The sequence below is a fragment of the Electrona antarctica genome (genome assembly GCF_951216825.1).
Source record: "Electrona antarctica genome assembly, chromosome: 6".
Taxonomy (NCBI): Eukaryota; Metazoa; Chordata; class Actinopteri; order Myctophiformes; family Myctophidae; genus Electrona; species Electrona antarctica.
Window position 1 is genome coordinate 9,462,017 of NC_136811.1, and position 23,535 is coordinate 9,485,551.

Sequence of the window (23,535 nt, forward strand, 5' to 3'; positions counted from 1 at the left end):
TCCACAGTAGAAATGATGCCGCTGGCGTGGGAAACCCAGATTAAAATCCTGTGGGTAGGAAATAGAAGATAAGGATGGCCGTTTTAACAGGCTACTTCCTGTAAATATGCAGTTCAACCGGACAGTTGAGAGCAACGGGTTGCTTGTAGTGTGTTCTCTCCTTATCCCCTTTACAGTTCAGCACTTACATGTATACCGGGCAATAGTTTTTCACCTTCAACAGTAAGCATTTAACTACTGGAACAGTTGAGCAAAACCACAAACGGATATAAAGTCACTGGTTAGTTAAGCGCTAAAATCATAATCATCCATCATGTATCCAAACCATTGATTGATTGATTGATTGATTGAAGAATTTATTAACAGTTTGCAGAATTACAGTACATTTCAAGCACAAACTCAATACAAAGGCTGTTAACTGTGAGTGGACGACCCAATTAAGCATTACACTTGTTTCCAATAGGGTCCACCATGTTCAAATCATCAAAACATTTAGATACGTACAAATAGACACTTCTATAGACAGAACAGGAATTCATCATAAAGGAGGTAAAAAGGGAAAAGAAACATATACAGTGAGGGGAAAAAAAGGGGTGGGCGGTGGGGGGGATTCACGTTCATCTCCGTTAATTTGTTTGTTTTCCTTGGAGGAGCTGCGTTGCCAGTTGCCCATACATGGGCAACTGGCGGCCCAGGGGCCACATGCAGCCCCCACCTTCACTTAATGAGGCCCTCAGGTTGTGTTATTGATTGATTGATTGATTCAGCTGTTTTACAATTCCAAACACGCTTTAATTACTTCAGTCTAGTAGCTTAATGAGTAGTATTAAAATGTTATTTTTCTTCCTTTTTGACGTCCGTTTGATGTATTTGGACTTGGTTCATGAAGTTAACATACCGGTAACTATAATTAAAGGCATTTGAAATGAATCAATCTGTATTTCAATTCAAAAGTAGCAAAAAATAATTCAGGGTTTTAATTAAAATATAGCAAAAAATAGCTGATCTACAAGCTCAAAACGCGTCGCAGTGCGACGCGTTTTGAGCTTGTAGATCAGCTATTTTTGCTATGACAGTAATATGCAATGTGGCCCTCTGGAGTGAGTGTGGAAATATGGTGGCCCTCTCCATCATCAAAGTTGCCCACCCCCTGCTCCAAACACTGTAGGAATAGTTTGAAGTACTATAACTTTATCTAGAACCAAAAAACGTGGATCCAAAAGTACCTGCTAAACGGTGTCGGCAGAAATGCTGCCAGGCACCAGCAGGAATGTGAGGGATGTGAAGCCTATCGGTTCCTGACTGTTGAGCTAATACAGAAAGGTTGTTTAGGGATGGCAGGATATATATTGTGTTTTTGTGCTTCATGCATTAGCACTATTTACATTCAAAACAGTGCTATCGAAGCTGCTTCCTAATGTCCTGTTTGTCTCTTGTCTTGCAGCTGAGCTGTGCTGTGGCGGTCACACCCGATATCTCCGGAGAGGCCACGGTAAGGTGATCGTTACCCTGCTGAAGGAGTGCTTCTAGCAGCAGTAGTGTATAATCACCACCTCCAGTGGCATCCTCATCCAGCCATACCGATGGCGTTCATTTTGTCGACAAATACCATGACAAAAAATAAAAATGTTCGTCGACTCGCCCTAACCCTAACCTCCCACGGGGCAGCAAACCTAACCTTAACCCATGTCTAACCAATGACTAGTCTAAACTAAGTAAGTATGCACCCCCCTTTTTTTTACTGACGAAGATTAAATAAAAACTAAGCTCTGATGACTACCGGTAAATATATTGACAATTTTATCAACAAATAAAAACGTGTCTAAAATGTTAGGGAGGTACTAGTGGAGAAGAGATCCAATAGCAAAAAAAATCTTTATTTTTTTTGTTTGGTTGCATTCTGAAAATAGCCGATCTACAAGCTCAACGGGTCGCAGCGCAACCCGTTGTGAGCTTACAGATTGCTGTAGCATTACATTTTTGTCGACAAACTCAACTGTAGATTTAGTCGACTAAAACATTTCAGATTACTAAAATATGACCAAAAATGTATTCAATGGACTATGACTAACACTATATCAAACTTCATTAACACTGGCTGCTGTAGCAACACGTTGGATTTCATGTCAGCCAAACATCTCTTGTCTTCCTCTCTTCCTCCGTCAAGTGTTCTGTGTGGGTGGTGTCTGGCCCCGCCTCCAGCAGTGACATCACGGTGATTGACCCGGCGCGGCCCAATACGGTGCTGGATCAGTTCGGCCTCCCGCCCACCTCGCCGGCCCTGTGCATGTGCGCCGTACCGCCTACGGGTCAGTCAGTAGTACTACAACAAACAAACACCAAATAATAACCCTCTGTTGTTATTATGAGGATGGTTAAACATGAGAACTGCCTCTACTGTACATTTATTGACCTGAAATGCCATCTAGATCAGGGGTTCTCAACCCGTGGGTCGCGACCCCTCTGTGGGTCGCCAAATTATTTTGTGGGGTCCCCAAATTATATTAAAAAAATATATATATATATATATTTTTTTTAATACTGAATAGCTGGAAAATGGAAATAAAGAGTTTAGATAGTATGTGATTTATGGATAAACTTTCCTTAAAGATTATATCTGGTTTCAGTATTAATTTATGATGTATTTGGTTTGTATTGGTGGTGGGGAGGGGGGCGGGGCGGGGGGCGCGAGACATGGCCAAAGCATTTCCGGGGGTCCCCAGCCAAAAACGTTGAGAACCCCTGTTCTAGATTAGAACACTGGTTCTCAATCAGCACAGGGCACACTTTAGCGTCACCGAGATGCCAAATGCCGCGAGCGCCAGGCGTCTCTTCCCGGGTTTTTTAGACAGCTGGTGGATGGAAATGAAGCTCCACCCACAAGGCAGAATGCCGCGGGGGGGCAAGCGCTTCTGGGAATCTGGCCGACTAAAAACCCAGAAGAGATGCCCGCAAACGAGCATCTTTTGGCGGCGCATGGAATTCCAAGTGTGCTTATACACCCAATGTGGGTTTTGGCTGGGAATCCCAAGGGTATGGGGGATATATGTATAAGTTGCCTCTGTCGGGTGGAAATCTCTACAAAACTCTTACTTTTTCCACCACCAGTGTTCCCTGAGGGGGTTCCAGGTGGTCCCCAGCTAAATGATGGAGAGTTGGTAACCAAATGGACCCTTATAGATCTTTAACTCTTGACCCGTGAGGGTCCATTTGGTTTCATTTTACGCTCTCAGGAGTTATATTATATTGTTAAAACATCTGCATTACTTAATTTTTCAAGACGTCTACACAACTAGAGAATGTAGAAGATTTGTTATCTTGATCAACGTTTGCCCGTTATCTCTCCTAATGGCACCACATCAATAATTGTGGACAAAAGCTTATCCAACGACAACAAAATATTCTTAGTTTTGCATCTCTAAATGTCGTCGCGGTGGTCCGTGACTTGAATGCCGAATAAATAGTGGACCTTTTGACATGGAAAAAAGGTTAAAAACCCACTGATCTACAAGTAACAGACATTGGGGACTGTGTGGCTGCTTGTAACTCTGTGCTTGGTCTTGTCAGGTGACACCTCTGGAACAGTGTGGATTGGAACTCAGGAAGGAAGGTAGCGGAACTGCTGAATAAGCAACGCAACACAACACTTTCTTCATTTCCTTCCTTCTCTTTCTTGTTTTTCTTTCTTTCTTGTTTTTCTTTCTCGAAAGCATGGGTCTTCAACGGGGGTGGGGGTGGGGGGGGGTCCGTGACCCCCCGAGGGTCCTCGGGAGTTAACCACAGGCGGGCCGCCAAATCTTTGTCTGATGGCATATTTGTTTATTACATTAACCACTTGAACCCTAGCATCACTATTATGAGGATAACCTTAGACAAAAATAACAGTTCTACAAACTCACAGTGACTGATCGGCTATTTTCGGCAAAGAGCTTTGGTTTAGAGGGAAAAAGAGCAGACTAAGTTCAGGTGAAAGTATTGGCGGTTTAGGGGATTAAATGTCTGAAAATACACATGAATCCAACACTGATAGTGCTGTCAAGTCCATGAAGCTATCTATGAAATCTCTGAAAAATCTGTAACACCATTTTATACAATTATGTGTAGGGGGGGTGTCCCTAACCTGACTCCGCCAGAGGAGGGGGGAACCCAGTGACAGTGTACTCTCTGCTGCCCCATCTGGCGGAGTCAGGTTAGGGTGTCCCTGCTTCATCTCTGTCTCAGCTAGGGGGTCCTTGGTCTGAAATACGTTGAAGACGCCTGCACTAAAACATTCTTTATTTTGTACATACATGCGTGCATTGAGTTGGTGTCGTTGAGGTGTCATTACATGTTCATGTGTGAGTTTCTTCTGAGACAACTCCTTATAAGTTGAACATTTCTCTCTCTCTTTCTCTCAGCGTGTCGGTCCACTCCGCCTCGACAGGCAGGAGGCGCTGTTTGCAGTCTGCGTCTTTCTCTGAGGGAGTTCACTCGCTCACGTGAGTTGTTCCGCAGTCCCGGAGTGAATGGGTGGTATTTTAAGACCTTTTTAACACTAGCATGTCTGAGAGGTCATTTTGACCGTTTTTGTATTTATTTTGAAGTTGATTATCTTTGCCCATGAAGCTTTCAGAAGGTCCCCCTTCCATGACCATCATCATCCATCACCATTATATCATCTCAGACATTTTTGAAACATCTGAAACATTTTCTAAATATGAATTTAAGCACATGCTACTTCTGTCCCTTTTTTATTTTTTTAAGAAAATTACCATTACTGGTCAAACATCGGCCAAATCGTCAAATAATCTAAGAAAGAGGCAAACATTTTGAAAATAACTGATCTACAAGCTCTCAACGCCTCGCATTGCGAACCGTTGCAGGCTTGTACATCTGATATTTTCACAATATTTATCTGTGAAGGCCAACAAAATGTAATGCCTTAACTCTTACATTCCATGTGCAGTTCAAATATGATTATTTTGGGACGTGACGACCTGAAAAGGTCGAGAACCACTGTGCCACTGTACCATGCAGTTGAAACACTTAACCAGTGACATGTAGTAACTTGTCCTGCATGCTTTCCAAAATAATGACCCCCTTTTGTTGTGCCACAAAGTTCTAAAGTTGTTCCAAGTGTCAACTGTCAACACACCATAACTCGGCCCCGGATACTTCATTAAAATAATAATACATGTGCTATACAGTGCAACTCTATATTAACCCATTTTGACCTGAGATCGGATTCTAAAAATGTCTTCTACATCCTGACAGTTTTCTGAAAAAGCTATGTTTCTATGTCAATCGTTCTTCGATTTTTCAAAAATAGCAGACCTACAAGCTTGTAGATCTGCTATTTTTCAATGGCTAAAGCATAACATATTGCTAACACCAAAAGGGGTTCCCGCCCAAAATGGGTTAAGGAACTCTCTATATACTGTATTCAACACTGTGGAAATGATGAAGTGATTACAGAAAGTACTGCAATGCCATTGTGGAAAAGGTTTAGATGTAAATATTCTGTATTCTATTATTTGTATTTGGCATTCATTTTGTGTGACGTTGTAGTATGATCAAGTAGCGCATTTATTTGCGAGAGGTTTCCGCCCGACAACAATGATATACAATGTGGTTGGTTGGTTGATTGATTGATTGATTGATTATTTCATTCTATTGTAGTATACTGTAGCAATATAAATAACGGAGGTATCCTTTCCAGAAAACGTTATCACTTCATCAAGCCTTCAGTGAGAGAAATTGAAAACGTGCCAACAAATTAATTGTTGGCATATTAGATATTTTCTCTTGACTCTCAATCATTCAGTATCTCAATCTTCCAGGTACTCCCAGGGTCAAGTCATAGCTGGCTTAGGTGACTCTCAATCATTCAGTATCTCAATCTTCCAGGTACTCCCAGGGTCAAGTCATAGCTGGCTTAGGTGACTCTCAATCATTCAGTATCTCAATCTTCCAGGTACTCCCAGGGTCAAGTCATAGCTGGCTTACGGCCGGGCTCCACCGGGCGCGTCAGCGTCGCGTCTCCGTCACCGTCAGGGAATGTTCCCTTTTTAATCAATGAAGGGTGGCTCCACTGCCCGCGTTGACGGAGACGCGACGCGTGCATTAAAATTGAACCGGTGCGTTTTTTGACGCGACGCAGACGCAACGCAACGCGTCCGGTGGAGCCCTGGCGTTAGGTGACTCTCAATCATTCAGTATCTCAATCTTCCAGGCACTCCCAGGGTCAAGTCATAGCTGGCTTAGGTGACTCTCAATCATTCAGTATCTCAATCTTCCAGGTACTCCCAGGGTCAAGTCATAGCTGGCTTAGGTGACTCTCAATCATTCAGTATCTCAATCTTCCAGGTACTCCCAGGGTCAAGTCATAGCTGGCTTAGGTGACTCTCAATCATTCAGTATCTCAATCTTCCAGGTACTCCCAGGGTCAAGTCATAGCTGGCTTAGGTGACGGCACGTTGGCATTCTTCTCTCACATTGCAGGTACGTAGGTCGTTTAGCCACTTTCACTTTTGTATAGAGCGTCGCAGTCCCGCCCCCTCGAGAGACCCGGAAAATAATTCCCCGTTAATTTTCCTCATAGACTTTTCAGAAAGTATTTATTTAAAGACGTTTACGCCGCGGACAAAGCCAACTCTTGTCGTGACAAATCATGACAACAACATTTTTCGGGCTGAACAAATAATTAGAAAGAAGAAGAAAACGGCAGGTTACAACAATTTTTTTTGTTGTTTTTCTTCTTTGTAATTATTTGTTTGGTCCAAAATATTGTGTTTGTTGTCATGATTTGTCACGACAAGAGTTGGCTTTGTACGACGCTTATAAGGTCTTTAAATAAATACGTTTTGAAATGTCTATGGGAAAAATGCATTGGGAACTATTTCCTGGGCCTGGCGTCGTCATGAAAGGGGGCGGGACTGTGACGCTCTATAGGCAGAAAGATTTAAAAACAAAATCACAAAGCGTCGATCACATTGACGCTTTGCACAAACATGACATATGTGCTGCTAGTGAGTGAGTCTTGTTCGCTGTCCCCTCATATTTACGTGTCCAGAAGAGTTAATTCTGTTCCATCATGATGTACCCCACCATAAACAAATATACAGTATCCCCAAATATGCTACTGGTTGCCTGACAGCTCAGCGTTACTCGTGTGTTGAAGTTGTCGGTCACAACAACTGCTTTCAGTCATTTGGATTCCATAGAAGCCAGCTGCATGTCTGCTGTGGAAGCTGGCTTCCATAGCAGCGAAAATAGCCTAATCTACAAGTTCTCAATGCGTCGCAGAGCGTGTAGAGCGGCTATTTCCCGTTATCATCTTAACCCATTTAGGCCTGACCTCAAAATTTAAAAAAAATCTTCTAAATCCTCCAGTTTTCTGAAATAAATATTTTCACGACTTTTTCAAAAATAGTAGACCTACAAGCTCGTAGGAGCTTGTAGATCTGCTATTTTTCAATAGCTAAATTATAACATAATGTTTAAAACACCAAAATGGGTTCCCGCCCAAAATGGGTTAAGGTTGGAACATTTGGCGTGGTCAAACTAGCAACATATGTTCAGAAGCATCTTCCATAATAAAATCCTAATATTCTTGGATACTTCATGAAAAGGTAATGGTTAAAGCCTCAGTCTGTGACTTCTTCACCTGGTTGGCAGGCAGTATGTAGAACAGCAGGAATGCTATTACTAAAACATAACCTTCCATATTGTGTTAATATTTTTTTTTAAACAGCGTTTGTGGGGTGGGGGGTCCTTTCACCCTGCTTCAAACATCGCACATGAGGACTCGGCCCCCTACAACGTTTTTTTTCAGTTGTGCGATTTCAATTTGCCTTAATCCATGGTTACTGTATGATTGACAGCTCAGTCTTGATGATTGACAGGTGGATGGGACCTACAGTCACACAAGGTGATGCCTCTTGGAACCACCCCCTTGCAGCCCATTCGCTGTTGCCTGGCAAAAGCCGGCCGTCTGTGGGTGGGCTACTGGAACCGAGTTCACGTGGTCGACATAGAGAGCCAGAAAGTGGAGGTGAGAAACGGAATTATTATTGACTTTGTTAGGATGTGGCTCTGCAGGAGGCTATGGCTTTCACTTCTAGTGATTTTTACTAGTTGACTAGTTGCCTAATTTGCTAGTCGACTAGTTGTTTAACTAGGCCTACCTATTATGTAAAATAAAATATATATATTTTTTTAATAATAGTTTAAAAACTGTGTACATTGGTGACTATAACTATAATCTAGCTGATCTTGAGGCCTACAAATACGGAAAAAAAACAAACAAAAACAATTAGTTCACGAAAAAAGAAGAAGAACAAGAAGAGGTATCTGCCCGACAGAAACGATATACTATGTAGTATACTGTAGCAATATGAATAATTGATAACGTTCTAGAAAGTTTCACCAATTTGTCAAGATTTTTATCGAGAGCAAAATGACTTATTTCATTCCTTGCCTTATTTATACCTTACCCAGCTGACGGTCGCGGTGTCCGAGCGCAGCGAGCAGCAGGTGCGCTTCCTGTGCGCCGGAGGAAGTGGCGTCTGGGTTTCCTGTCGGCTGGACCCGACCCTCCGGCTGTTCGACTGGGCCACGGGACGCCCGCTGCAGCAGGTGGACGTGACGCCTCTGGTCATTAAGACTCTAGGTGAGCACAGCTGTTGCTTATTGAGTGCGAGTACTAGTAGTGGAGCATCGTTTCCCAAACAGTGGGTTGGGACTCGGTGGTCATGTTTGGATCGATATTCACAATTTCTCAGCATTCTGTGAAATTTCTCTTGGTTTATTTTCTTTTTCAAGTCATGATGGTGATTTTCTTTTGCCATTTGTCGTACAACGAAGTATACAGGGCTGCCTTAAGTGGTTAAGAGAATGTTCAATTTGTAAAAGTATAGTGGACGGTTTTGCCCTTACTTTGTCATGTAATGCCTTTGACAGCTAGCTAGGATATATAACATAATCCTATTGAAATAAGGTCCAGGAATGTGCTTAAGCCATGTTCCCACCATTGATGCAAATAATAATATATCGTCAGAGGCAAGAAAAAAAACTAAGCATTCTGAGAAGTGCGTGGCTGGTTCCAGGTGGTCCCCAGCTGAATGAGGGATAGTTGGTAACCAAATGGACCCTTATAGATCTTTAGCTCTTGAGAGAAAAGAAAGTCTTCGGTTTCATTTTACGCTCTCAAGAATTCATTCATTCATTCATTCATGCAATGTTTTATTTTGGTCATCAGTTCATGTACAAAACAATTAATTAGTTGTGAATGTAAATCATACATTGGTTGTATGGTGAAATCATTGTTAAACATCTGTATTACTTAATCTGCAAGAAGTTATCTCTCCTATGGTACTGTACCACACATCAATACAGCATGGAATTCTGGACAAAATCTTATCCAACAACAACAAAATATTGTATATGTTTTGGGTCTGAGAGGCTAAATCTCATCAAATGGTGGTCCATGGCTCAAATGCAGAAATGGAAATGGAAATGGTTGAAAACCACTTCAATCCCTTTCAAACTGGTGTCCACATTTTGGGCATTTTCAAAAATGGCAGATCTACATGCTGTGAGCTTGTAGCTCAGCTATTAAGCGGTTTTGAGGTTGTCACGGTCTACTCTGTACTATATGTACATGTTTTGTTCAACTTTTGCAGGGTTCGGCAAGATACCAGTACCACGCACGTTACCATTTGTTAATTTGTCTTTCTCTCCGTCTCTCCAGGCCCAGCCTTTCTCACACTGTCCCCTCTCCAGATCTCATCTCTCACAATCATCTCGAGCCGGCTGTGGGTGGGCACAGGAAGTGGAGCCATTTTCTCAGTTCCTTTGTCAATAAGTGAGTTCTACCCAAGACAGACATGCTATCTCCGGTTTACTCCCTTCTTTATCCTTGCCTTTATAGGAGACCAGAATTAGGTTGGAGTCTAGTCCAATGTTGTGAACGTGAACACATCTTCTGAACCATTCTTTAGACCCATGGTCACTGAACTAAATATTGGACCCAACAATTAGGCCAGACAATATTCGGAACATTTTTACACTAAAATGTCTTTCTTCAGACAGACACATCAGGTCTTTCTCTGTATACCGCTATTGGTAAACATAGGACCTTTGCAAGATCTGCCATCAGACGCCGCCCACTTAGGCCTCACTCAGACCTTTAAAACATTGATGCATGCTTGTTGTATGAATGTTGTAAGTGTCATGGCCGCCCCAATGCATTTCCAATGGAAGTCACATGGTTTGATACAACATTTTGGACTACAAGCTGTTGTATGGCTTCCGGCTGTGTTTCGACTGCGCCCCTCCCCCTCATACAACACAAATGTTGTGTCAAACCAAGTGACTCCCATTGGAAATGCATTGGGGCAAGCTGTATCACACCCTTTGCATACAACAAGCATACATCAATCTGTTGCGACCGTGTGAGTGAGGCCTTAGGAGACCATTTGTGTACCATTTGGCCTGATAGCGGCTACAATTGGAACCTATCTTTTCTATATCCACAGTCTTTGGTTCTACTTTGACTGCAGAATAACATTAAAAGTCAAATAAAAACGTATCCGCTAAATAAATGTGTTCTAAATAAAAAAACAAAAATGTGTTGTATCCACAGCCTCGGAGTCCGTCTCCATCCCGTACTGCTCCATGGCTTCAGCCCAGCTGTGTTACCATGGACACCGGCAAGCTGTCAGATTCATCATGGCCGCCCCCGGTGAGGAACTATTGCTGACACAGCACGGAGATAATTAGAAAAGGCGTACGTAGGGTGCACTGTGATGTAGAGCAGGGGTTCTCAACCCGTGGGTCGCGACCCCTCAGGGGGTCGCCAAATTAGTTTGGGGGGTCCCATAATTATTTTTTAGAGAAAAAGTTTTTTTTTTTTTTTTTTTTTTTCAAAAATAGCAGACCTACAAGCTCGTAGTGCGCCACTCGGTGGCGCGCTATGAGCTTGTAGATCATAGCGCCCCGTGACATTTGGACCCGTGACATTTGTTCTCAGATCCGATTTGTTCCAAGAAAACCAACCCTGTCGTTGGGTATTATATTATTAGGAACATGACAAAAACCTGATCATTTCAATTATTTTTGTCGCTCAGTAGACGCCAGTCTAGCAACTACATAGCAGTCTACAATATGAGTCAATGAAATCACATTGCATCTTTTCACTTTGATGAAAACGGACGGAATCCATCCATGATCGCACCTTTGATCCACCAATCAACTCATTGAACTCAGCTGGCACGCATGTGCAGCTCAACTACTTCCCCCTTATGATTTTGCACTGTAGTAATCTGATCCTAGGTCAGCCTAGGTTTCACAGCTCTTCCCTACCTTCTAAGCCTAACGCCCAATATATATATATACTTTGTCACACGGTGGTGGCTGAAAATTGCAGGTGACACGTTGTGAGCTTGTATGTCTGTTAATTTCAGTGCGTGACACTCTTTTTGATTGATTGATTTATTAACAGTTTGCAGAATTACAGTACATTTCAAGTACAACTCAATACAACACCTGTCGTGCGATGGAGCATAAATTAGGCTTAACCCAACATAATAAAACACAGAACAGACATGAACAGGGCTCTGGTATTTTCAGTTTGAGTGGACCTGTAAAGATCTCTCTACGTCTACGGTGATCCCCACAGTTGTAATGTGTCTTTGAGAGATCAGATCAAACAGATCAAAACTTGTCCCGATACCATTTTTTTCAGACCGAGTACATATGTGACCAGATTTTACTGAGAGACTGCCATCGCGCAAATTACAGCTTTTTTTTTTTTTTTTCCAAAATGAGTTAATAGCACAGGCAGACTCTTCACATACTAGAGCATGTCTGAAATAAGTGTCAGAGCTGAAATCAACATGTAGATATGAAATAAATGCCCAAACATGTAGCTAGGTGTAATGTTAGAGACCACAGAAGTGAACCTTTCAAGCCTGTTTTCTCAACTCGCTGTTTTCTGCAAGACATTACTCTATAAGCCATATTTCCAAAACTGGTGGGTCAAACTGAACAACCAATATGTCAATTTGAAGCTGTGATTCCCTGCTTACATTTACATTTTTACTTACATTTTTAGTACTCGCCGATACGAGTACTTTTTATTTTTGTTGGGAAACCACTTGTTTTACCCCCTTTTTCTCATAGATGCAAATGGATCTCCGATCTACACTTGTCAGTTGTCATGTATGCTTGTAGCTCGGCTGTTTTTGGGCGATTTGCTGCAGTAACTGGGTCAGAATTGCTCCCGTTGCATTCGTTCAACCTCAATTGGATGTTTTGGTACTCGGGTCAAAGTATCGGTTTCCGAGTACCGAGTACTTGAGGGTGGTATCGGCCCGAGTAGCCGATAGCGGTATCGGAACCACTCTAGATCAAACTGGCTTTAACATCTCGTGGTGTACAGTAAGATACACTGACTGAATTCCTGTTACTGTTGTGAACACTTTCAAAATTACTTTGAAACGGACTCTTTCTGAGACGGGTATAGACCGTAGCTCGTTTTAACCCATTTTGGGGCGGGAACCCCTTTTGGTGTTTTTAAAGCATTATGTTATACTTTGGCTATTGGAAAAATAGCAGATCTACAAGCTCGTAGCGTGGCACCGAGTGCCGCGCTATGAACTTGTAGGTCTGCTATTTTTGAAAAATCATGAAAATGTGCCTCAAATCTTTGAATATATATTGTTAGAGTGAACATTTTAAGTCAAATCTTTGCTTCTGGGGAGGTCCCTGGAACAACACATTTTCAGATGGGCTAACATAAACATAGGTATTTCAGAAAACTGTCAGGATTTAGAAGACATTTCGAAGTCGGGTCTAATTGTAATGTCTCTGCTCCTCAGACTGTCTACTGACCTCTGGTGGCGGCCCTGTCACTACCTCTCAGCTCATCCTCAGTGGAGGAGAGGGCTACATCAACTTTCGCATCGGTGAGTTCAGGGTCGTGATGATGAGGGCACCCTCTCTCTGGAGTGTAAAAATGGAATTTCACCGAGATGTTGCTAGTAGTTGATACTAGGGGTGTGCTGAAATATATCGATATATATCGATAAGTCCTCCCGCGATAAATAATCGATATTGATTATTCAAATATCGATATATATATATTTTTTTCAAATATCGCAATATATTGAATATCGTGATATTATCGTTATCGAGGGCCTAATATCGCAATATATATCGTATCGTGAGGTACCCATATCGTCCCACCCCTAGTTGATACCGGTCTGAGATGTTCATCGCTTGCTTCAGCTCGGTAGAGAAATAATTTAGTATTGTTTGTTGTGTTTATTATTTGATAGTTTGATAAATGGCCCTTCGCCGTCTGTTTTCGATCAGTGAGTGGTCGTCAATTTCTGAGCTGGGGTCCATGGCCTAACAAATGTTGTTGAAGACCCCTGGCTGCACGATATGGACAAAATGTCATATCTCTGTAAATATGTCAACTATTGCGATATCGATACGACATACGATATTAACCGTTAAAATTGCACTAGTGTTGCAACATTGAAAACACAACATTATTCAAAAAAGTGTGTTAGTGAGTTCGCTAACGCACTGGACCGTGGCTAGCAACAACGCAACTTAGCACCGTCCCTCCACACACACACACACACGCACGCACGCACGCACGCACGCAAGCAGGAGCATGAAAGAGGGAGAAACGGGCTAAAACAGAGAGATGTTGCTGGCTTTAGAAGTGGACGATATTTGACTACTATCCGATACTGACATTGCGCATGTTCATACTTCGATAACGATACGATAAAGATATATTGTGCAGCCTTACCCCCCCCCCCCCCCCCCTGATCTACAGTATGGACAACGGTATCATAATCAAGTTCAGTGAGTACCGAGGTTCAGCCCATCCACCCACCAGTGTTGTTTTTGGCAGCAAATTTCTATTTTAGTTTTAGTCATAGTCTCTTGAATAGTTTATTTTGTTTTAGTCACATTTTAGTCACCTGGGATGTTTTAGTGTTAGTCTAGTCTAGTTTTAGTCGACTAAATATCATAAGATTTAGTCGACTAAATCTACAGTTGAATACAGTTGTATTTTGTCAGGCCTTGATGCCGTCGTAATGACCGTTTTGTTCACTTGCTGAAAATAGACGATCTACAAGCTCACAACGCGTCGCAGTGGCCTTGTAGACTTTTATTTGTTGACGAAGTTGTCAGTATATTTAGTCTTAGTTTTAGTGATCATAGCTTAGTTTTCATTTAGTTTCCATTTAGTTTTTTAGTAGTCGACGGACATTATTTTTCGTCCTGGTTTTAGTCGACGAAATCAACACTGCCATCATCCACCCTCTCTCTCTTCCAGGAGACGACGCGTCATCAGATGACCCGTCGACAGAGTTCTCCCAGGCCACGCCTCCTCAGCGCTCCGACCGCAGTCACATGATCATCTGGCAGAGCCCCTCCCCCGCTGTTCCCAGCCCCGCCCTCTGACAACAGCCGTTTTTTGTTTACCTTTTTGTGGATCAGGCATTCTATAATCTGGAGGCGGTCAGTCACTGAACTAGCACGGTCCACGGGAACAAAATGGCATTACACGGAGGGAGAGCAATGGTTCGTTTTAACAAGACATGATACTGCACAGACAAGACATTAGATAACTTATATACATCATGCATTGATTATGTCTGTCCTGTATTTCTATTTTTTTTTTGACAATTCTTGAATATCATCCTGAAGAAGCAATGTATGCTGTAACAAAATAATGGTCTCTCAGTGAAATATGACCCCCCTCCACACACACACACACACACACACACTCTGAGCCAAGCATGTAGCAAGAAGAGGAGCTCCTGCCTCATACATTCTGTGCAGTGTTTTCAACGTGATAATTAATAGTCGTATTTTCTCAACTATTTAGACTCATTTTTCCATGCAGTGTGTCCATTATTTGCGTAAAAGAGAATAAATAAATATTTTCACGATTTTTCAAAAATAGCAGATCTACAAGCTCGTAGCGCGCCACTCGGTGGAGCTTGTAGATCTGCTATTTTTCAATAGCTAAATTATAACAATGTTTAAAACACCAAAAGGGGTTCAGGGCCTTTCAAACGTGAAGCGATATAACGCGCCTATAGTTCATTTTCAGTGAGACCTGCGCTTTTGCGCAGAGAAGTCGCGGTGCGACAACGCAAGCATTATTTACGTGAGCGCGGGCGGCCCCCGTGAATTTGTTGCGCGCGTGCTCGTTTCGTGCGCACGCCCGCGACTCACCAGACCTGGATTCTGTTCAGCTTTCTTTTTTTACACTTGCGTTGTCGCACCCCTCTTGAGCAGACCTGTAGCAGACCTGTCGTTGATCCAGACAACAACGTGAGCGTTCCTCGCTTCCCGTTTCAAAGGTTTCTGATTTAAAGTGTTTGCTGCTGCGAGTTAGAACTGGCCTCATTGTAACAATCATAATACAGTATACAGTATACACCGTGTATGTCCGGTATGCGTAAATTGTAGGTTGTGGCGCCAGAACTGTCTGGTACGCAATAACTACAAGCTCCAAATCCATGACTTTTAGGTCACACTGACTAACGGCAACCCTTACCAGATCCTCACACTGATCACACCCAACTTGGGCCACCTCTAATCTAACGAATAAAAAACATTTAAGGTCGAATTTAGGCCAGCGTGAATCCTGACTCGACAGAGTATGACACTGTCGATTCCCGGAGCCACTGTCTCTTTTTGAGTGGTGCAACCACTCCTATAGACAGCTATGTGTGTCCCTGGGTCTGTCTGTCTGTCTGTCTGTCTGTCCAAGCACGAAAATAGCGTTTGTTCACCACCAAGTGTCACTGTTGCACAGCCCAACACACAGGCCAGGGAGGAGGGCGTGTACAGTACAGTACAGCACAAGTCACTCACTTCAGACTGGTCTGATGTATTTATTTTTGTATCATCGGCTACAGCAGGGGTGGGCAACTGGCGGCCCGGGGGCCACATGCGGCCCCCACCTTCACTTAATGCGGCCCGCATGTTAATATCAGAATACTGATATAGTATTGATTTCAGCTGTTACAATTCCAACCCAACCCCGCTTTAATTACTTCATGACTGGTATTAAATGACTAGTACTTAATGACTAGTTAATTAAAATGTCATTGTCTTTTTGTGTCCAATGTAGTTATGTTAACAGTTCATAAAGTTAACATAACTAACTTTTCACAATTCCAATTCAAAAATAGCAAAACATTATTCAGGTTTTCAATTTCAAAATATAGCAAAAATAGCTGATCTACAAGCTCAAAACGCGTCGCATTGCGACGCGTTTTGAGCTTGTAGATCGGCTATTTTTTGCTACGACAGTATAATATGCACTGTGGCCATCTGGATTGAGTGTGAAAATATATTGGCCCTCGCCATCGTCAAAGTTGCCCACCCCTGGGCTACAGTATGCTCTCCTGATCTCTACTAATGGATCACTAATGGTTTGTTCGCGATCTTTTTAGAGATGTGCGAGCTTCCCTTTGGATTATATTTCTTGCCGTGGAAGCTGTCATTAACTGTGAACTGGAAATAGGTAGCCGTTTCTCAGCACTTCCGTCTCCTCATCTAGTCTACTGCAGGGGTTCTCAACCTTTTTGGCCAGGGACCCCCGAAAGTGCTTTGGCAACGTCTCGGGACCCCCCCCCCCCCCCCCCCCCCTGCTACAATAACCTTAATAATAGACAATACACCATAAATAAATACTGAAACCATAATCATTAGGGAAGGTGTATGCATGTACTATGTGTACTATATGTAAACTCTTCATTTCCACTTTACAGCCAAAAAAAACAAAACAAAAAACGTTGTTTTTTTGGCGTTTTTTGAAAATAATTTGGGGACCCCCACCAAAATAATTTGGCGACCCCTCGAGGGGTCGCGACCCACGGGTTGAAACCCCCTGGTCTACTGTATGTACCGTACTGCAAAGGCAAATAGCATCGACTACTCTCATTTCCTGCATCTGTGACTTATCCAGTTGGTGACGTTGGCTCCTATTATGCAAAGCAGCGAGCCTCTATTTGCTTAGCTGTAAGGTCACAGGACACCAGTGGCAGCTGTGGAATGGTTGTCCCTGGCAGGTGTCACGGCTGGGCTTTAGATATCGTTGCTGTCGGGCAGAAACCTCTCATCTCCATATTTTAACCCATTTTGACCTGAGATCAGATTCTAAAAATGTCTTCTACGTCCCGACAGTTTTCTGGAAAAAGCTACGTTTCTATGTCAGTCGTTCTTCGATGTTTTCAAAAATAGCAGACCTACAAGCTCGTAGCGCGCCACTCGGTGGCGCGCTATGAGCTTGTAGATCTGCTATTTTTCAATAGCTAAAGCATAGCATAATGCTAACACCAAAAGGGGTTCCCGCCCCAAAATGGGTTAAACTCAGTTTATACATTTTTTCGTAAATAACGCCCCACTTGATCATGCTACAGCAGTGGTTTTCAACCTTTTTCATATCGAGGCCCATTATTTATTTATTCAGCATTTGAGCCACCGGACCACCATTTGATGAGATTTAGCCTCTCAGACCCAAGACTAAAGAATATTTGTTATCGTAACTTGGATAATTTGTCCACAATTCCATGCTGTATTGATGTTGGTACCATTAGGAGAGGCAACAGGCAAACGTTGATTCAAAATAACAATTATTTGACATTCTCTAATTGTGTAGACTAGACTTCTTGTAAATTAAGTAGGCTAATGCAATAACAATAATTTAACTTTCATTTAATAATTTAACGAAATGGATTTGGTTTAATTTTACGCTCAAGAGTTAAAGATCTAGACTTTCCATAATTTAGCTTGGGGACCACCTGGAACCCCCTCAAGGACCACTGGTGGTCCCCGGACCACTGGTTGAAAACCACTGTGCTATACAGCATCACACACAAGCGTCAAAAGCAGCGGATTGAGCTTGTAGATCTGCTACTTTCGCCGTTTTTGACTTGAAAAGTTACAGTTTTGGACATGTGTGATTTCCACCCGACAGAGACAACAATATCACATTACACCCATTAAACGACACTAAAAGGTGGACCATCCACATATATACAAACAATGCATTGGTTGCTACAGGAGATTTAAGTCATTCAACTAACATTTTTCTCAGGTTCACTTCGGGTTTGAAAGGCAGTATTGTAATTGTTAGACAGAATAGGAACATTCGCTTTAAAGATGTGATGTTTGTTTTGATGGCACTTGTACCCGGAGTATTTGTATTAACTCGAGTCCTGCCCTCCCCGTCATTGCACGTCGACTGCCATCTCTATGCAACGGTTTGACGTGTGTGTGCGTGTTGAATTGTAGCTCTCCTTGCATTATGATTTTTCCCTTTCCCTCCGACATTATTTATTTTCTTAAAATCGGCCCCTTTGGCTCTCTTCGTTCCCATGAAATACTTTTCTCTGTCTTACTTTTGTTTTTATTTTTGTTTTATGTTGAGTTACTTTTGATTTGTCAAATAAGGGAGGGAAAGAAAAGAACATCCAAAGAGTCCTATATATATATATATATATGCAGTATTTATGACCAGTTTGTGAACTCTAGTGGAGGATATCACACTCCACCCTTAATGCAGAGACAATCTATTGTGAATGACTAAAGATGACATTTTGTAAATATTTTCATTAAAATTCTATTGAATGGTCGACAATGATTTTTATTCTAATTTCATTCCGTGGTTGATATAGTGATCACATACACTCACACAGTTGCCTGAAATACCTCTTTCAGTTGCTCTGAAATGCTCTCATCAGTTATAATTTAAGGCCTGACGTTGAAATTAAAAAGTCTTCTGAAAGAATATATATTCAAAGATTTGTGCCGCATTTTCACGATTTTTGAAAAATAGCAGACCTACAAGCTCGTAGCGCGCCACTCGGTGGCGCGCTATGAGCTTGTAGATCTGCTATTTTTCAATAGCTAAAGTATAACACAATGCTTAGTTAAAACACCAAAAGGGGTTCCCGTCCAGAATGGGTTAAAAGGCAGATACATCTCTATAACCTTCATGAATGTTCATTCAATTCATTCAGTACCAGTAATACAACAAGCTTGTGTGCTACTGTAACAATGTAAAATTCTCTACATTTCATGATGTCACACATCAATAAAAAAAAGGCAGCAAACTCCCTGAGGTGTACATGTGTATAGTCTAATTGTGAAGTCACAGGGAATGGCAGCCACTGACCGGGTTGATCATCCGAACAAGTTTGTTTTTCCATTCCAGAAAGTACGGCTCGCAAGAGGCAAGAAAGTCATTAACGAGCCTCCCTTTGCCCCCGGGGCAGAATGGGTCGGTTGATGAGCGGGTTACTGACACCATCGTTTAAGACAGCTGGCACGCCTTCTTTCCTTTCTGAAAGGTGTCTCTGGCGCACCCTCCCTTTTGCATGCTCTTTTTTAGGACGGGCTGCTGTGGCTCCTGGGCAGCCGTATCCTGCGGCTCAGGTTGCGGGCCAGGCGGTCCATGGCGCCGCCCTCGGCTCCCCCCAGCTTACTGCCGGACATCAGTCCGTCGATGTTGCCGCTGTACCACAGGACCCAGCCTCCCAGCGACATCAGCACCAGCAGAGCCCCCGAGTACACCAGGAGGTCCCCAAAGTCCCTCCCTCCTATCTCCAGCGGAGCGAAGACGCCCAGCAGGAGGGCCGTCACCCCCAGCAGGTCCATCAGCACGGCGAACGCCAGGGCCAGCTTGCAGTGGGACAGGCCGTCGTACTTTGGAGGTGCCATGGCTTTTGTACAAAAAGAGACATGTAATAATAATTAATAATAATGAATTGCATTTTTATAGCGCTTTTCCAAGTGCTCAAAGCCCTTTACAACGGTTCATTAATTCATAGTACATTGCGAGGTGAAGTGGCGAACAGTCGACGCCAGCGCCCTCACTTCCCACATTCACACACCAATGGTGGCAAAATAGCACCGACCGACTCAATGGAGGCAATGTAGGGTTCAGTGTCTTGCCCAAGGACACTTCGACATGTGGACAGGAGGAGGAGGAGCCGGGACTCGAACCGCCGACCCAGGGATCATTGGACGACCTGCTCTACCTCCTGAGCCACGGCCGCCCACATGTAGCGAGATTTGGGCTTAGACGGAGAAACGTGAAATGATCTGACGTACAGACTTATGTTGTCAGTTTTGTCTGCTTTACTATAGCTGACATGTTGTTGACAAACATTCAAGACACAAATACTGAGAGACTGGACAGCCGGGAGAGAGCACAAAGAAGGCATCCTGACTCCCATCAGCATCAGAGAGGAGTTGTCTTGTAATGTGTAGCCTAGACAGATGATCGGAGATCTCTGCCTACCGATACGTCGAGTGATATTAGAACCCATTTTGACCTGAGATCAGATTCTAAAAATGTCTTCTACATCCTGACAGTTTTCTGAAAAAGCTATGTTTCTATGTCAGTCGTTCTTCGATTTAAAAAAAAATAGCAGACCTACAAGCTCGTTTGCGCGCCACTCGGAGGCGCGCTATGAGCTTGTAGATCTGCTATTTTTCAATAGCTAAAGTATAACATAATGCTTAGTTAAAACACCAAAAGGGGTTCCCGTACCGAATGGGTTTATTGGGTTAATTCAATGTAGGTAGGGGCTAACACTGGGTGGAAATAATTTCGAGATGAAACAAAACGAAACTGATAACGAATAAACTAAAATGTAAACATTACAATTTAGGACGGCCCTCGAGACATATTCTCCTATACATTGGAATGTACATTTCCCCCAGTAGCCCCCAGACATAATCGGTACTAGGCAAGAAGAGAGATCTCTGACTGATAGTTCCTGGGAGAGGGACAACCGTGACTGGACTGACAACTCTGAGGACTTCTACAGGAAGGGACAGAGCAAGATGTTCTAATCTGAAGGTCCCTCAGTGTGTTTAACAGGTTGCTGCAGATGTTCTAAAGAGTTAAGTCTTAAAAAGACAAAAGAGTGGCTGCACACACTGATAGCCAAAGAGCCGATTATTTATTAGGATGCAGTGATGTAAATAGGGTTTCAGTGTAATGAGTCCCGGGATGCAGGGATGGTCTTTTAGATGAGTCCCAGGGACATTTGATGAGTCCCACTTCAAAGACGTTAGGAGTCATATTTTGCAATTTTTTACAAATTGCAGCATTTAACTACCATTCCATTGTATATGGTCATAATGTGGTTATATTCATGTAGAAAACAGAAGAAGAAATTATTATTATATAACTAAAGCTAGCAAAATAAACTAGAATAAAAAACAGTACAGTAGTACTGTAGTGCATCCCGTGGATGTTTTATTGCGTCCCTTAACTATAAACTGCGTTTTGGGATGCAAAATGCACCCTATTTTAATTTCTGAGGATGCAGAGTAAAAACCAACGTTTCGGCAGTACAACTGCCTTCTTCATGTGTTCTACCAGTAGTAGCCAGTGCGTATATTCTTTCTACGTTACCATGTCTATGCTCGGACGTAGAAAGAATATACGCGTAGCTAGCCAGTACCCTCTCTTTGCTCTGTGTGTGTGTGTGTGTGTGTGTGTGTGTGTGTGTGTGTGTGTGTGTGTGTGTGTGTGTGTGTGTGTGTGTGTGTGTGTGTGTGTGTGAGGCTAACAAACTACAAGCTGTTGGAGTTTCTAGTTGGAGTTGGTTACTAGAGGTGGTTGCAGAGGGGAGGATGAGGTTAGACCATAGAGTATGGGTTAGACGCTATCCTGATGAACCCCTCCTATCCCCTGTAATATGATGTGGTAGTGGGGACGAGGAGAGCACATTCAGAGCACAAACTCACCACCCAGGCAGCACAAAGGTGATTTGGACAGTCCTTTGTGCCAGTAGTAGCCATCGTCAAGCCTGACTCCCGGCTCTGTTCTTGGATTTGTGACACTTAACTTGCTTGACTCTGCATGACACATGCTGTGACGTAACACACACACTACACTACAGACCCAGGACATGTGTGTACATGCTGTGATCATGTACACAAGAAATGACCCAGTACAGGCCGTTTTCATTGTTGATTGACAGTTGACTGTATAACCTGCTCTACTCATATTTGATAGACAGACTGTACAGGCTATTATCCAGATACCACTAGCTGTAGTAGGCCAGCTGACACTGCAGGCTTTATCAGTCATCCACTGTCCATACTCAATAGAATAATAGACACCTAGGTGATATTCATTCATATATTATTGTACATTAACATACTTATGTATACTACAGACTAATAATAGTCTATTGACTATTTAACTCCGTTAAAAAAAACATTGCACTGTTCCATCAGCATACTCCTAAAACAGGCACATATGACATATCCCGAACCTCATCCCTGTACTATTCTCGTTTACAGTCCAAACATGTGCCACACCTGTGTGTGTGCGCTCCTCGGCGTCAGTCCAGACTCCATGACCAAACAAATAGACAAATCTCTCAGTCACTAAAAGTCAACATTTTTCAAAAACAATGTTCAAGATATACTAGGCTACTAATTACTTACCATGAACGCTGCTTGCTGCTGATATGTATCTGTTTACAAAGATAGTCTTATCATTGTTAATATTGAGTGTGTTGACTGTGCCGCAGCTCCTCCAGATAGAAGCACCGTGAGTCACACTGTCACCCGACACCTCAACACCTGTTTTACCTGTCCTGTACTGTAACGTACTCTGTGGATCCCATAGGCCACATGGACGCTGCTGGAATGGATCCCATCGTCCACAGAGACTCTTCTACGCGGATTCAAATGGAAACAGACAGCAGATGGCGCTGTTTTAACTTTTTTGTTTGGGAATGGGAATGTCCTGGTACATTAACGTTGGCCAAAAATAATCTACTTACACTTGTTTACAAGAGGGTCCACCTCGCTCCAATTCATCATAACATTTAGAGACATAGGCTACAAATATACACAGAAATCATCATAGAGGGGGTAAATGACGGGGGGGAACATATACATTGAGGGGGGAAAAGGGTGGATGGGGGGATTCAGATTTTACGGGGGCCAGTTTCGAATTGCAGGTGCCCTTTGAGAGCGGTTTTGAAGGAGTCAAGGGATTCGATTCGCATGTCTTAATGACTGTTGGTAGGGCGTTTTGATTGATTGATTTATTGATTGATTGATTGAATACTTTATTAACAGTTTGCAGAAAAAGGTCAATACTAAACCCAAGATTTAGAAAGCCTGGCCCTATATGCTATGGCTGGCTTGTTGTTTCCATGAATACATGATGTGGGGTCCTTAATTGATTGAAAAGTTTGTAGGATGGGTACAGTACAGTTCAAAAGAAACACAGCTACTGAAAAGCACTAAGACTTGATTACATCAGGGTCCTCCATTTTCAATTCATTAGATCATCAGTTGATCATATCTGTTGTTGACAGTACATTATTATTGCATAATATAATAAACCTTTTATCATACAACCAAATATGTAAACACAAGACATTACTTTGAAGCACCATCTATTATGAACGACCAATAAATAATTCTACTGTATGCACATGTAATATCCATATATAATGAAGCAATAAC

The 23,535-nt window shown here is 42.6% G+C and overlaps 2 protein-coding genes across 4 annotated transcripts in view; one reads left to right on the forward strand and one right to left on the reverse strand.

Annotated features, from left to right (window-relative positions):
* Positions 1–18,737, forward strand: part of LOC306925602 (C-Jun-amino-terminal kinase-interacting protein 4) — a 46,664-nt gene extending 27,927 nt beyond the window's left edge. Inside the window, exons 18-29 of one of the 3 annotated variants that reach the window (XR_013790269.1) lie at positions 1,445–1,492; positions 2,168–2,309; positions 3,568–3,610; positions 4,398–4,478; positions 6,413–6,480; positions 7,884–8,032; positions 8,479–8,650; positions 9,731–9,844; positions 10,625–10,723; positions 12,861–12,947; positions 14,342–15,943; positions 16,422–18,737. Coding sequence is in view for 1 of the 3 variants with exons in the window: in XM_079504536.1 (XP_079360662.1) it covers positions 1,445–1,492; positions 2,168–2,309; positions 3,568–3,610; positions 4,398–4,478; positions 6,413–6,480; positions 7,884–8,032; positions 8,479–8,650; positions 9,731–9,844; positions 10,625–10,723; positions 12,861–12,947; positions 14,342–14,469 (1,131 nt within the window). In the remaining 2 variants the exon portion in view is untranslated. Of the gene's footprint in view, positions 1–1,444; positions 1,493–2,167; positions 2,310–3,567; positions 3,611–4,397; positions 4,479–6,412; positions 6,481–7,883; positions 8,033–8,478; positions 8,651–9,730; positions 9,845–10,624; positions 10,724–12,860; positions 12,948–14,341; positions 16,198–16,421 lie in introns of those variants that run through there. The other 2 variants (XR_013790270.1, XM_079504536.1) reach the window with 2 other exon arrangements.
* Positions 18,738–19,000: 263 nt separating this feature from the next.
* On the reverse strand, positions 19,001–22,605 carry LOC306925618 (transmembrane protein 238-like). The gene is made up of 2 exons (XM_079504566.1): positions 22,501–22,605; positions 19,001–19,751 (listed from the first exon to the last, which is right to left on the reverse strand). Exon 2 carries the CDS (start codon positions 19,747–19,749, stop codon positions 19,417–19,419), a length of 333 nt encoding a protein of 110 aa, XP_079360692.1. The 5' UTR covers positions 19,750–19,751; positions 22,501–22,605; the 3' UTR covers positions 19,001–19,416.
* Positions 22,606–23,535: the final 930 nt, after the last annotated feature.

Excerpts from the sequence above, each read along its gene's own strand:
- LOC306925618 (XM_079504566.1), bottom strand. The coding sequence starts at position 19,749 with ATGGCACCTCCAAAGTACGACGGCCTGTCCCACTGCAAGCTGGCCCTG.